Consider the following 15,564-nt stretch of genomic DNA (forward strand, 5'->3'; position numbering starts at 1 on the left):
ATCAGTAAGATGCCACCTCTTTATTTGCAGTAAATTAGCTTTGAATCTTGCAAAGCTAAACCTATTCTGTGGTAATTTATGGAAGAAGTATCAGCATAAAGCCACTGTTACCTACACCATTCTATAGTACGACTTGGTCCATCAGCCTACATAGAGATATGCATCTACTATTGTCTCTTCTCATTTAGGTTGCCACAGTACAACTCCAAAAGCCTGTGCCTTGTCAAACTATTTGCCCTAATGATAGGGCTGTACATCAAGATCCATTTTTAATAAATGCACTGCTGCTATATGATACACTGCATTAAAATTTTAAATGCATTTTCCTGCAGTGTTTAACTTGCGGTCAGTCAAAACCCTGCTGTGAAAAAATAGACCCACCCTTTGTTCAAGAGCACAAGATGTGGTGAAATCATTGGTGCATAAATTATATCAATTCCTTGAAAACACTGGCATAGGTATGTCTTATCTATTTATTGCTCATTAAAGGGATTTTCTGGGCAAATTTTGAATAAACGACAGCCACTGGAATGGGTTTTTAAATGGCTCAAATTGGTATTCTGCATTAATATAAAATAAAGCTTTCAATATGAGCGCTTGCTTCAAAACCGTTCATGTGCAAAAACACACACAGTAGGCAATCTTTATGAAAGATAGCCAGGGGGAATGTGACATCGCTGAAGACATTATAGTTCTATGTATAGGCGTGAGAGTGTGTAGCTGACTAAGCAGCTTTGCTACTGAACCGATGCATCATCTGCGACCTCCACACACCCAGATTTCCCTCAAGTTCCATCAATAACATGGTAGGCGGGGCCTAACAGCAGGACTGCAGTTAAAAATGATCTAGAACTGCAGCAGCCCCCCCCCCACAAATAACCTGCCACTGGGCCAAGAGTAATTGCAACAGCCATCCCATAAACACAACCAAGCACTCTGAATGTCTGCTATGAATCAGACGGAATAGCAGGGTGAAGCTCATGAGGAGATTTGTGTTGGAAACTAAGACAGGAAGTGGTGGATAGTTAGCACGAAAACCCCAAAAAGGCCCTGATGTCTTCCATTACACAATATCAGTCATAGCTCAAATATCTTTCAAAGCACATAGAGAAGAAAGTCAAAATCACGCTTTAGTTTCAATCCTCTCAGCCACTGGGATTATTCAGGGATGTTATTTCAGACAACAGGTCAAGACTAAAAAGGTAGGTGATTGAATAGGTTTTTAAATTATGAAAATTATTCAAATTATAAGGAAATTAAAGAGGCCATATTATGCTCATTGGGTTTTTTTCCTTTCCTTTAGTGTGTTATATACCTGGGAGGTGCATGTAAAACGTCTTCAGAGTTACAAAGCCCAATGTCCACGCCAAAGGGAGTTATTCCCTACGACAAAAAACACTGCCTGACATGCCTCATTAGTAGTCTAGCAATTTTCTTCCATTACTTATCTATGTCACTATGTAACACATTTTCATAATGCCCACCTAGTGGCTAGTTTACGCTGCCCTCAAACAGAGTTAGGTATAACGAAGGTAGGAGACCTCAAAGCTTGGTAGAGCGGAGGTCAGGAAGAGTTAGGTTAGTGCGCATCTCAATGTCGAGAAATCCCTTTTTTCTTCAGTGTGAAGGCAGATTCACTTTGAATGGACAACCAAAGGAAGATGAAATGAAGAATCGCTGTTTAAAGATCCTTCAGAGAATCACTGCGCAGTGAACACACGGAAGGCCGCAGGACCGGACGGCATACCGGGTAGGGTCCTCCAGAAATGCTCCGATCAGCTGGCTGAGGTCTTCACAACTATATCTAGCCTCTCACTGTCCCAATCCATAGTCCCGGCATGCTTTAAGATGACCTTTATCATTCCTGTTCTCAAGAAATCAACACCCACATGTCTGAATGACTACTGAACCATAGCACTCACCTCCATTGCCATGAAGTGCTTTGAGAGACTGGTTGTGGCTCACATCAAAAAAATTATTCCCCCAACATTCGACCGACATCAGCTCGCCTACCGTCCTAAAAGGTCTACGGAGGATGCCATTGCCACTGCCCTGCACTTTGCTCTGACCCACCCTGAACTTAACAACACATACATCCGGATGCTGTTCATAGATTATAGCTCTGCCTTCAACACTATCATCCCTGCCAAACTATCCACCAAACCCCTCTCCCTTGGCCTCAACCCCTCCCTCTGTAACTGGACCCTGGACTTCCTGACCAACAGACCTCAGTCTGTTAGGTTAGGGGACCACACCTCCTCCACCCTGACCCTCAGCACAGGTGCCCCTCAAGGCTGTGTTCTGAGCCCCTCCTATTCTCCCTCTTTACCCATGACTGCCTGCCAACTCATCCTTCAAATGTTTGGCGAAGCCACAACCCTCATTTCATTTTTACCATGTGCCTGCACATTGTTTTTAATGACAATAAATTGAATTGAATTGAACTGAATTTTTACCACTATTCCTCGGCAGTACAACCCCAACCTTTTATCGTGTTCCCTTCATTTTACTGAGGACCGGGCACACTTTAATGCTGGATTTTCAATTTGAGATGCTTTTCTTGATCCCCATGGGGAAATTACGCTCTGCATTTAACCCATCCTAGCTGTGTAGCTAGGAGCAGTGGGCAGCCACTGTGCAGCACCTGGGGACCAACTCCAGTTTGTCTTGCCACGCCTCAATCAAGGGCACAGACAGGAGTACTAACCCTATCTTTTTGGTGGTGGGGGAAACCGGAGCAGCTGGAGAAAACCCACCGCAGACACAGGGACAACATGCAAACTCCACAGAGATGACGAATTGGGATGACCCCCAAGGTTGGACAACCCCACGGTTCGAACCCAAGACCTTCTTGCTGTGAGGTGACAGGGCTAACCACTGCGCTACCCTGCCTCCTTTTTGCCTTTCATTAAGAAGAAAGTGCCAGACAACATTGGATACACTTTCTTTTTTGGGCAAACAACGGTCATATGCCAACATGTTTGTTTGTTCATGCCACTTCACAGAGGACTCTTTCCTCAACAGAGTCCAGTATGAAGCTGGATTTTTTCAGCGAGGCTGGTGCTAAAAGACGGGGCTCTTCCATCTGTAAAGGCCGTGTTGAGGAGTCAGAAGTGCAAGCTGTAACATTACATCACTGAAATTTTTGTCTTGTATTGATGATTGGACCAAATGGCTTGTGTATACAGTTTCAGTGCAGACAATGGGCGTATACAAAGAAGCTAAAGTTAAAATACAGCCACACACCAAGAAGTCAGATATACGCCTTCATTTCAACAATATCTGCTCAAAATCCTGCCGTTATTTACAACCACCAAGGACAAATGTCAACATCCCCAAAATACACGAATTTTTTTCCAAGTAATAAAAAACCAACTATAATTTTTATAATACCAAAAGTTGTTATGCTCAAGCGAAGATATTCCAAGCCAAAAGCTCATCAAACTATGGTCTTGTTGGTAAACGTAGGTACATGTTCTTGCAAAACAGTTTACTATAGGCATTTAATGTACTCCAGCATACAAATAACCAATGACGCAGGGAGCTATTATACATTCCTTCAGCACTGTTGCCCTGGTTTCCAGCCGACAGTTTGTTTGTTGCTGTGCTTGTTTTTAACTTTAACTAATAACTTGTAACAAATCGTTGGGACCATTAGATTATTTTAACTGATTTTATTATTTGCCTCTGTTATTATTTTATGGATTTTATTCGATCATCAACTCCTGCATGGACTTGATCGCATTGAAGCCCCCGATTCTTTAGTGCTGGGGATATATGTATATGTGGCTTGTTTCTAGCCTGTGGCTAAGCTAACCAAAACAATTATGCCAACTTTGCTCTGTGAGGACTGCGTACTATTAAAGAAAGCAAACAGAAAGATAGCTGACCTTGAAGAAGATGTTCAATGGCTTTCTGATTGACTCCATAAGACTCCCTTTTGACCAACTTCATGGACGTGGCTTCCGAGCAGTCCAAATGGATTGCCTCTCTCAATGCAACCATCTAGGACACAGTTCTGTGGGTACCCTCCACTTGTCCATGGCTGTCCTCCTGCTGGACACCTAAATACAAGTCATCCTGGGTTGAAGTGGTGGTCCAAGGTCGCAAGAAAGGCTTGGACAGGGCTGCCCCCCCCCGCCTAAGCCTCTCCAATCGCTTCGCGACCCTGTCTGACGACACTCCAATTCATCTGATGTTCCTGTGGTTCTGATGTGTCCCGATCTGGAGCCTTCTGCGAAAATGGCGCCTGCCAACACTGCAGCTTACCCGCTATTGGCTAGCAGTGTTTAGGTGGCTCACCATCCAATTGTGAAGCCAAGACAGCAACCCTCATCCCGTCATAAGATCTTGAAAGAGGCCGTGATTAGACGCTCTCAAAGTCTTCCTTGCCCCAAGTTTGCAGGGAAATCCATTCTCATAGCTCACATCGCTGTTTTGTCACAGCACTTGCTTGAACACCCCATCCCGAGTCGGCAATTTCAACACACAGTGTGGATCGTGTACTCTCCTGCCATGAGAACCCACTGCAGACATCTCCTTGTCCCCTTTTCTCCCCAGCCACATTAATAGCTGGGGATCCCATAATCAGGGACATCCGTTTTCTCAACACAGCCACACCCCGTTTCCCTGGGGCCACAGTCCCTGACATCCTGGATAAGCTTCCGGGGCTGCTGCGTTCACTCCCGTCCTCCATCAATCGAGTTATCATTCACATGGGGACAAGCGATGCAGCTCGTCAGCAGTCTAAATGAACCAGAAAGGATTCTAATGACCTTTTTGGCTTTTTAAGTATTTGTGGAAAGTCTGTTTTTATTTCCAGTCCTACTCCAACACTGGCCTGTGGAGCAGGGCGTTTTAGCAGAATCCTCAGCCTGCACACATGACTCATCTCCGCCTGCAGAGCTCACACTATAGGTTTTATTGACAATTTTAATATGTTTTGGGATCGTTTCTCCCTCTTCAGAAATGACGGCGTCCACCCCAACAGGCTGAGTAGCCGAATGCTGGCAGCCAACCTGCAGCACGCAATACAGTCTTCTCCACGTGACTGACTGTTTACACCCCAGACTTCCCTCCCGGAACCTCCATTTCCACCTATGGTGGTCACCCCACAGTACTGTTCCGCCTGCTAGCTTCCCCTACTGGCCTCATCTATCATTAACATTCTCACTGGGAGTGTTCCCCATACAGACTATTATTAGGCACCAGGCCTCTCATCCACACGGCATATTATCACATGACCGGCATGTAGACCAGTGTGCTAACTCTGCTAGTTAAATCAGCTGTTTATATACGCACACCCTTTCATAAGTTTGCCCTTTACAATATCCAATTTATCACCAACAAAACCCCTCTGGTCAATGACTTCATCACAGAGCACAAACTGGACTATTTATGTCTCACAGAAACCTGGCAGTCACACAATGACTTTCTACAGCTAAATTCAACAACTCCACCAGGATTTGTTTAAATATGCAAACTTTAGTCTTTGGGCAGAGGAGGCAGCCTTGCACTGATCAATCGCGATAGTATAAAACTAACCCCACTCTCCCTATCTGATAAATCTTCCTTTGAACTGCTGGCTGTTAAGCTCTATGGACCTACACCCATCATTGTTGCTGCTCTGTACAGCTCACTTAAGACACTGAATATTTCTATCACTGAACTCTCGACAGCTTTAACCACCCTTAATGTAATGTCTCCAAATATAATCCTAATGGGGGATTTAAATTTTCATTTTTATAAAACTGACAATATGTTCACTAAAGATTGTAAAGCAATGTTAGATTGCTTTGATCTAACACAACACGTCACCTTTACAACCCATACCAAGGGTCATATCCTTGACTCAGTTTACTGTTCTGGCATCGCACCATATAACATCACCTCTGCTGAACTACCTATCCCTGACCATAAAGCTGTGTTATTCAACACCAACCTACTGCTCAGTAAATCAAGGGTGCATTGTACGATATCATACCACAACATTAGATATGTTAATACAGATGATCTCAGCAGTTTAATTACCTCGAACCCCATTGCTGCTCCCACCTCCTCACTCCCTGATCTTATGGACTACTATAATGATAGTTTACACCAATACTGGACTTGCTGTTAAAAAACAAATGCATTCGGATCATATACTCCATTACAAAAATGCTCTATCAACAGCTAAAACACCCTGGTTAAGATCACCAATGACCTCCTTCGTGCAGCTGACTCCAGTCTACTCTCTATCTTCATCCTCCTTGACCTCACTACAGCCTTTGATACTATATCCCATCAGCTCCTCATGGATAGTGTGGCTAGCACTGGAGTTGAGGGCACTGTGTATCAGTGGTTTGCTTTCTACCTTACAGACAGGACACACTTTGTACAGATGCAGAATTACCAGTCAGAAAGTTTTGTAGTTTCTGATGGAGTTCCACACGGTTCAATGTTGGGGCCACTCCTGTTTATTATTTACCTCCTGCCTCTTTGCAACATCTTCCTGCACGATAGTATCCATTTCCATTGTTACGCTTTCGATTCACAGCATTATGTGTCCACTAAGCCCACTTCCACTCTCTCCTCCAGTACCCTCACTGCTTGTCTCCATGATATACAGATACGGATGATTAAATCTGAAATTCAACAGCAGTAAAACTAAGCTACTCCTCACTGGCGCTAAATCTACACTCGCGAAAACGAATAATTGCTCTCTCCCCATTGCTGGAGCCACCATAATAAGGTGACCTTGAATGTCATGAAAGGCGCCTTTAAATAAAATGCGTTATTAGTTGTTTGGTGACAGCAGAACATTTTATGAGCTACATAACCTTTATTTCCTGAGAGCAGTCATTTTCCACTTCAGTCGGCATTTTAGCACATTTCCCACATGTACACGATAACAGGGGCATATATCAATTTTTTTAATTTACGGCTTATGATTGAAAATCCACTGTTATGTCACACAATAAGCAGGTAATTCTTCTTCTTCTTCTTCTTTCAGCTTGTTCCCCGTTTCTCAGGGGTCGCCACAGTGGATTGTACAGCTTTTATCAGTACCCTGTGCGGGCACAGCACCAATGGTGGCCCTTGTTAACCCGGGCCAATGCTGTATGGAGCCTCGACTGATCCGGTATGGTCTTGTCAATCCACATAATGATTTGGCAAAATTTTACATTGGATGCCCTTCCTGACACAACCACTAACCCTATGGACGGGAGCATAGGTAAAGCGCTGGATGCCATCCCAGTATTCATGGACTTGTGTCCATGCCTGTCGCTATACAATAAGCAGGTAATGAGGGTAATATTTACCAGAGACGTCCTGCTGTAGTCTTTGTTGCTGCAGAAGTTCATACTGTCTACTCTCATATTCTGAATCGTCAGGGGCGGAGCGTGGGTCTCAGCACAAAGGGGGCGGAGCTTCTCGATGAGTTCTTGTGATAGTCATTTTAAAATTCAAAAACTGTAAACTAGCGGACATCTCATCCTATCCAGCAAACAACACAAATGGTCACTTATTGAGCCAAGCAGTCTACATTGTCCTCTGATGCTGGCGGCTCTCCGGGCTGTAACGACAACGTTGGTGTTGTGTTTGGGCGGGGTTGTTGCTGGTCCTCTGGTCTTTGATCAGTGACAGTGCTGCTAATGCTAACGTTACTGCTATTGCTAGCCTCGTCGTCAGTCATCAGATCCACCCGATCTTCGCGGTTGTCCTGAGAGGTCGCGGCTGACTGAGATGAAAAATAATTTGTAAGAGGACGACACGACGCAATTAGCTTCTTCTTACTTTCTTGCGTTTGAATGAGCCTGATTCATGTTTTTTCTTCTCCGTTTTGAAGTTCCCTCAAATTCACTCATAAAACTGTCCAGGTCTGTCAAGTGTAAAAATGCGTACTCACTCCCACTTCTGGCAGTGTGACGCAATTATACCTCACAACCAATCACAGCTGGATCACAGCTCCGATGCATTCATGAATAGTCGTAAAAAAGGCTATAGCCTTTATAGGGACCGTTAATATCTATGTATAGGGGCCCCGTACCGCACTGTATTTTTTATCATTAGCCGACTTTACGAGTGTGTCACTGAATGCGTCGGAGTCCCGAGACCCGGTGCGTTCGCGGACGCTCGTAAACAGAGCTCCAAACGGGCCCCCCCCGACCTTGTGGGCCCTGGGGCGACCGCCCCCATGCCCCCGCTCTGGCTCCGCCACAGCGGATCGTATTTGGCCTCAAACATATACAAATGGATGTGAAAAGTTGCCATTTCACTCAAGAATGAGAAATTATGGTACTTAATAGGTTTATAGTTTGGTTATGGAACCTCTTACACTGGTGTTGGATTGGTGTTGTATCAAGCTCCGCTTCCCCACCGAGATGTGTTCCCTTCTAGCCAGATGAAAGGATTCGCATGGAAACAGGTTAGCTATCGGTTACAATTAGGTTAAGGTAAGCGTTCGGTTAAGTTTAGGGTTAGATTGAGGTTAGGTTAAGGTTAATCAAGCGTCCCGGTTAGGTTGAGGTTAGGATAAGGTTAATCAAGCATCCCGGTGTGGTATCGAACTCTGGTTAGCAGGAAACAGATCTCGACGAGGAAACAGAGTTCGATAAAACACCAGCAAGAGGATGAGGCGGTGATCACACAGACTGAGTGCTACCCCTCGATAGGCTTCCAGAAGTTGTCCAATCAGAAGAAAGCAGTGGGCTTTTAGGGAGGGGGCCTTAAAGAGACAGCTAAAACAAGTGAAAACGGCTGGTTTCAGACAGAGGATTATCTGAGGGACTGCATGCATAAAGGGCCAGTACAAGATACATACGGATTTATTTGAACTGTGAATCATGCATAGCTACTCTAGTGGAACCCCAGAATAAGACTGTAGAGCTGGAATGACCATGATATGGCCTTTTTAAAATTTCATGGACCAGGTTAATGCCTAGCAGTCCCAATTAGTCAGAATATAAATTAGGTCATCCATCCATCCATCCACTAATCCTGCTCTCAGGGTCGCAGGGATGCTGGAGTCTATCTAAGCAGTCATTGGGTGGCAGGCAGGGAGACACCCTGGACAGGCCACCAGGCCATCACAGGGTGCTATTATACTGTATATTCAATAAACCGCTTGTTCAGTGTAAACGTCTTTTTTCATGTGCATATTGTTGGAACATGAACGGCGCAAACTGAGTGGGCTTCCAAATGCAAACATGTCTGGTGCCTTAAGCTCTGGGAGGTCTATACTCTCAATATTAACCAAAGAAAGATTTACAATAATTGTTTTTTTTTTAAACCAACACATGCACATACTCCAGTCATTCTTAAACTGTGCTAACCAGAAATTGGCTAGCCATGCCACCACTGAATCAGGAAGTATCACCAGTAATTTGCCACTACCCTCATGATATAATGTGGCGTTCAACAATAAGGATTGCTTGGAGCAAGTAAAATGCAATGTCGGGCTAGTAATCTAGCCAAAAGAGAAAAAAAAAAGCTTCAATCATTTTTTTCAATCGTCGTCATATCATATATTATGTTCTTCTCATTCACTGGCACACAGTATAGCCCCTCCCCTTGCACACATCAGAGAATATTGGCACACACCACTGGCCAATCCAGAATTGAGTAGGCTATTCATGTGATGCGTAGCTGTCAGACTTGTCACTCACAAGAAAATAACGGCTTATAAAGACAAAATTCATGAACTGAAGCGCAAGAGAGTATTTCTTTTTTGGGGGGGGGATATTTCCCCCCCCTTTTCTCCCCAGTTGTACTTGGCCAATTACCCTATTTTCCGAGCCGTCCCCGTCACTGCTCCACCCCCTCTGCTGATCCAGGGAGGGCTGCAGACTACCACATGCCTCCTCCGATAAATGTGGAGTCGCCAGCCGCTTCTTTTCCCCTGACAGTGAGGAGTTTTGCCAAGGGGATGTAGCACGTGCAAGGATCACGCTATTCCCTCCAGTTCCCCTCCCTCCCCGAACAGGCACCCCGAATGACCAGAGGAGGCCCTAGTGCAGCGACCAGGACACATACCCACATCCAGCTTCCAACCCACAGACATGGACAATTGTGCCTGTAGGGATGCCCGACCAAGACAGAGGTAACACGAGGATTCAAAGCAGCGATCCCCGTGTTGGTAGGCAATGGAATAGACCACTACACTACCCAGATGCCGCTGACAGTATTTCAATTATCTTGAAAATAGGAGTTTAGTTGGGTTGCATTAGAGGATGTGGGCGAAACTTCAACTATGTATTGCACAGTATGCCGGAAGTTTGAGAGCAAGGCGGATAAAACGGGGTCGTTTTTTAAAGGCACGTCAAGTTTCCAAAAAACAATGTTGGCGTGCCATAACAAGAGCCAACAGCATCTGGCCTGCGTGGCAGCTAAGAGGGCTGCCAACAACCCCTCCTCCGGGGCCTTGCCGGTGTTTATACAAAGCATGAACGCTGAGGCAAGTCAGGTAATTGCTAAACTGATCACCACAGCGTATGTTTTAAAAAACACACAGCCGTTCACTGCGTACTCCAGAGTGACTGCTCTTCAACAGAAGAATGGGATTGACCTGGGTACGCAGTACCACATCGACATGGCTTGTCGATGGAAAGTATCTATATAATGACACTGCTTGGCATCCTGTGCATCATATTCTTCATATATTTTATAATCCCATTATAATTCTGTTATCCTCTTTCAATGTTGTATTCTGTAAATTGTGTAAACACAACATCCATTGCATGTTGTCCATCCTGGGAGAGAGATCTCTCCTCTGCTGCTCTCCCTGAGGTTTCTTCCTATTTTTTCTCCCTGTTAAAGGTTTTTTTTTTTTAGGGAGTTGTTCCTTATCTGATGCGAGGGTCTAAGGACAGGATTTTATGTTGCTGTAAAGCCCCTTGAGGCAAATTTGTAATTTGTGATATTGGGCTATACAAATTAAATGGACTTGACTTAATGTTACACTATTTATCATTCTGTCAGTCAAACCTTGCACTCGCAGCTCATTGTCTATGGGTTTAGCATTTTGTGTTTTCCAGAAAAATATTTGTTAATGATCAAGCTGATTATTCTACAACTGGTGTTAAGATTATCTTATCATTCGACCACACAACCATGAAAAGGTAACAGACAATTAACAACACCATTTATATACATAGTACTCACATAAATGGTTAAAACACAGAAAAAGTTGATTTTGTATTTTGTTCACAGAAAATGAATTGTGGGTGTAAGGTTTACGAAGTGGGGGTCTGTGTGTGTGGGGGGGCACTTAGGTCTGGTCAACTTCTGTACTATTCTATAAATGTTGAATGCCTGTGATTTAAAAACAAAGGTGGCTTAACGAATTTTGCTTAAATGTTGTGCGTAACAGACTAAGATTTTATTTTATTTTTTATACGTTGATAGATTGAAGAGCCAACCCCTTGATGCAGTCACCAAAAGCATGAAGAGCTGTTTCAAGGACCTGGAGGGTGACAAGATTCTGCAGGCAGCTGTGAGTTTGTTGGACCCGAGGGAGCGACCCGCAGAGGAGGTAGGGCAGACTTTTTAACAGACCCTGGTAAGGCTACAGAGCTTCCCCAACCTGCTGATGGTGGTTGAGCTGATCCTCCTGCTCCCACTATCCACTGCTGCCTGGGAGCGTGGCTTCCGTGCCATGAAGCACATTAAAACAGATTGGCGGTTGAAATATTGGGGAAACTGCTATACATTAGCACTGAGGGCCAGCAGTTGCCAATTTCGATGCAGAGCGTGTTGTACAAAGATGGCTGTCAGTAGGGCAGAGAGCACGTCGGTGTAGTTAAGATTTGCATTTGTGTGGTTTCATTAGGTTTTTAGATGTGAAACATCTGCTATAACCTGTTCTTTCACTCACTCACACACACACACGGTTAAGGTCACTTGCTCAATCACTCACAGTTACTGAGTCCATCTCTGGGGAGAAGGAAGGATGGGGGGCAGGGGTCATACCATTTCCAATATGCAAGAATATCTGTTGTGACGCATCTATGACACACCGTGTCCTTGCTATGTTTCATTTACTTAAATAAAGATTAAACATGACAATTAACTATAGTCTTTGTTGTTATTTGTTAACCGCTAATAAATTAAACAATTTGTATAGGGGCAAGTAAACATTGACTTTGAGCAAGTACATTTCTGACCCACTTGCCAAACGTTGAACCCTGTAACGTAGTTGAGAGAGGTGCGTTTTCAGAGGCCATGTCAGCTGATGACACAGAGTGAACCTGTTTTGACTTGTTGGACCAACAGAACCTGATAAGAATTGGCAAAACTAGCTGTAACCGGTGTAAAAGCCTGTGTGTGTGTGTGTCTTTGGGGAAACTGTTTTTGCATGTTGAATAACTAGCGACTATAATGTTCTGTTACAGGATAGCTCTACTATTTTCCTGCCATTAACTGGAGGTTCCACTACTATGCAGTTCAGGACAAGAGCCATACTTCTCTGGGTACTTGGGCACAACAAATATAGCCCTTCAACATGAGGTGCTTTCGGACCCAACAGTTCTGGGGACTTTTCTGAGAGGAACTACTCACTGGGAAGGTTCTCCGAAAACTACGAACCCTCGAGGACTTTTTTGATGTTTGCATTCAGGAACGCTGAAGTGACATAAGCCAGTTAGTGTACCCATGTCATTTCTGTGTGGTTAGTATACCAACATCAAATGTGTATGAATACAAACATCCATCTCATTCTGTGTGCGATACAAAAACAACAACACCAAGATGGAGGACGCCATGAACGGAGCTGTGTGTTTTTTGTGTGCTGTGGGTTTCATGATAATGGAATTGAAAAGGAGTTGCGCGAATTTAGACTACGCGGTTGCATAAAGGCTCCATCAAGCCTGGACTTCACTTTCAGTCCATTTGTCCGTGTTTTATTCCATTTTTAAAGGCTAACGTTAAGAGCTGTTGTGTACACGGCTAACGTTTTACCACGGATGTTTAAAAATCGCAGTGGCTGCACTGGCTCATGTGTTCAACCAATCACCGTGATCGAGGCAGGCTAGGCTAACTGCTAGCCCATGCAGACCGGTGGTTCCGACGGTCATCCTGGCTGGTGTTTGTTCCCTTGGACAGTGATTTTTTTGGATATACTATGTGTTAGTTTGAATATGTGTGTTTTTGTAGTTCTTGACCGTGTTTTTGTCTGTATGTTGCACTGCTGTAGGCTGGGGGAAACAGCATTTCGTTGGACTTCATGTGCACAAAATACATGAGGTGAAATGACAGTGTTCCTGATTTCTGATAATGGTGGGGATACCTGCAGTCAGCTGAGTCTGACAAAGTCACATAGATGAGTGATGAAACGCTTCTCCCAATAACTGTTGTGTCCAGATGAACTGATTCAACTTTGTTGGACACTCTAGTTAGTGTTAACTGCTAGGGGTAAAACAGTGTGCATGCACAAGGGTGGCAAGCCTTTTGTTACTACACTGCCAATAATACAATAGCTTAAACAAAAGGCAGTGAACATTATTCTGTCTCAAGGCAACTTTAAAGCATCAATATGTATTTATGTAATTTACTACACTGGGAGGCATGCTGTTTCTCTAAATACACTCTCTAAACAAAATCTGACTTGATCTGATTTTTAAGGTCCTCTCACCTGACTCGCAGACAATGGAGCCTGGCTTAAGCTCCAGCATCATGGTGATGGTGGCGATGTCCGTGGTGTAGAGGATCTGCGTGCGGTGGGGCAGGTTGACCGTCCACAGCTCCGGGGTGGGGTGCAGGACATGCACCCAGCCACCTTTGCTGCAGGTTATCTTGGACCCGTAGCGACGACCGATCAGATCCGTGGAATGGCGAATAGCCCCATACCGTGTCTGTGTCTGGGCCCCGTGTTGCACCTTGATTGGCATCATCGACTCATGGCCCAAGTAAACAATGGCAATATCCCCATCCTGAATGAGCTCTGAATACTCCACAAAACTCATGGCAAGTTCTGTTACTCTCCAACCGTAGGGTGTTCTAAAGGGAAGGAGGTGAAGAAGTTGGGTTGTATTTATTTTAAAGGGCAACATATTAAATGACCTCACACAAATGCTGGAGCCGGGAAAGCTGAGTGGTTTTGCCCTCGTATTAGGCCTGTGATGTCCTGCCTCCCCCCAAAAATTTGGCCGTTGAGAAATAAGGAACAATAAGTTCAAACTGATATCTATCGCAGGTGTTCATAAATGGCACATGGCTGGGTACCTGCTACCTTTCCATCTGAACTTGCTTGTCTACTCTACTTGGATTTCCCAGGCCTGCACATTACAGGTCAGTACACGGGGATTTAAACTACATGTCGACCCCTTAGACGCATTTACAGCCAAGCAAACCATCATAGCTGCAGCATCTGCATCAGTTTCATCCAAATTGTTTGTATCCCACCATTACAATCCAAAAGAGATGTCAATAAATCAAGCTGCATTTAATATGGCGCTTTTCTAGCTGCAAGGAACAGAGAACTTGTGATGAGCATAAGGTGTTGCAGAGGCCCTTCATGGAGCATTTGGGTTCAGAGTTCACCAACGGTTGTGAGGCACAAACTAAATATGCTAAGGGAATCACACACACACACACGTGTGTGCTAAATGACCTGATCACTCATCCACTTCGTCTAGAAAACGAGTATTTCCCTTTTTAATTAGGCAGCAGGATGCAGATATGTCACGCTGACTAACGTGTTCTGTACACAAGCTGCGTTTTGAAAATAAACACAATTCAAACCGAAGCCCAACGGTCACTTGAGAGTCGGCTAACGAAGCGGCGGCGTTGCAGCGGAGCGCCTCGATAATCAACCGAAACTGTACGGCGCAAAACATGGACAAGCTGTGAGTTCAGTGGCTAACTGAAAGGAAATGTATCGCTGACATCAATTATTACTCCCCAGCTGTCATTATTTAGCCGAGTTACGAGTCTCGGAATCGTTCTTAGAAAGCAATTTAGAGAGAAGAAGCGATGTGGCGACTTAGTTAGCTAACGCTAATTTGGTTCGTTAGCGCTGACGTAGCCCCACTACAGCAGTTCCACAGCCTTAACTAACAACCTGTAACCAAGAATACACGGCAAGGTCACGATGCAATCACTTGGAAAGGGGTGGGTTTGTTTCCCGACTAACGAGGCCAACTTTGGCAGACTTGACGTTGTAAATTTTAGGCCACTCGTTTGGCTAGGTAGCACGCTAGTTAGCAATCTTAACTAAACGGGCTAGTCGGTATTAGCGTTAGCCGGTAACAAGTTCCATAAACGCGGTCGGACGGAAACCTACCTTCTCCAAGAGCGGCGTTGCAGAGCTAACGATGAACAACAACACAATGAGCCTAATTACGTATCCGGCACACACCGCCAAATAAAAGTTATTTCGAGCTAGAATTACAACTGGACGACAACGAAAGCAAAGCGCCCATTGATTCACTGGCAGTCACACACGTGGCCTTGTTTTCAGAGGAAGTCTGGGCGGCTGGAGAAGCGCCCCGGTTCACTGATTTATAACCGTCGCTGCGTCCGCCGAGGCCGTCTGAAGAGGCGGTGCAGATGCGTTGTAGATCTGCGGTCTCCCGCAAACCGCCG

The 15,564-nt window shown here is 44.7% G+C and overlaps 1 protein-coding gene across 1 annotated transcript in view; it reads right to left on the minus strand.

Moving 5' to 3' along the window:
- trmt61a (tRNA methyltransferase 61A) overlaps positions 1-15,483 on the minus strand; it is a 31,247-nt gene extending 15,764 nt beyond the window's left edge. The window contains exons 1-2 of the mRNA XM_056295246.1: positions 15,263-15,483; positions 13,613-13,977 (exon numbers count right to left, since the gene is read on the minus strand). Of these exons, the coding sequence (XP_056151221.1) occupies positions 13,613-13,943 (331 nt within the window). The 5' untranslated portion in view covers positions 13,944-13,977; positions 15,263-15,483. The remainder of the gene's footprint in view (positions 1-13,612; positions 13,978-15,262) is intronic.
- Positions 15,484-15,564: the final 81 nt, after the last annotated feature.

The sequence above is a fragment of the Lampris incognitus genome, chromosome 16 (genome assembly GCF_029633865.1).
Source record: "Lampris incognitus isolate fLamInc1 chromosome 16, fLamInc1.hap2, whole genome shotgun sequence".
NCBI classification, from domain to species: Eukaryota; Metazoa; Chordata; class Actinopteri; order Lampriformes; family Lampridae; genus Lampris; species Lampris incognitus.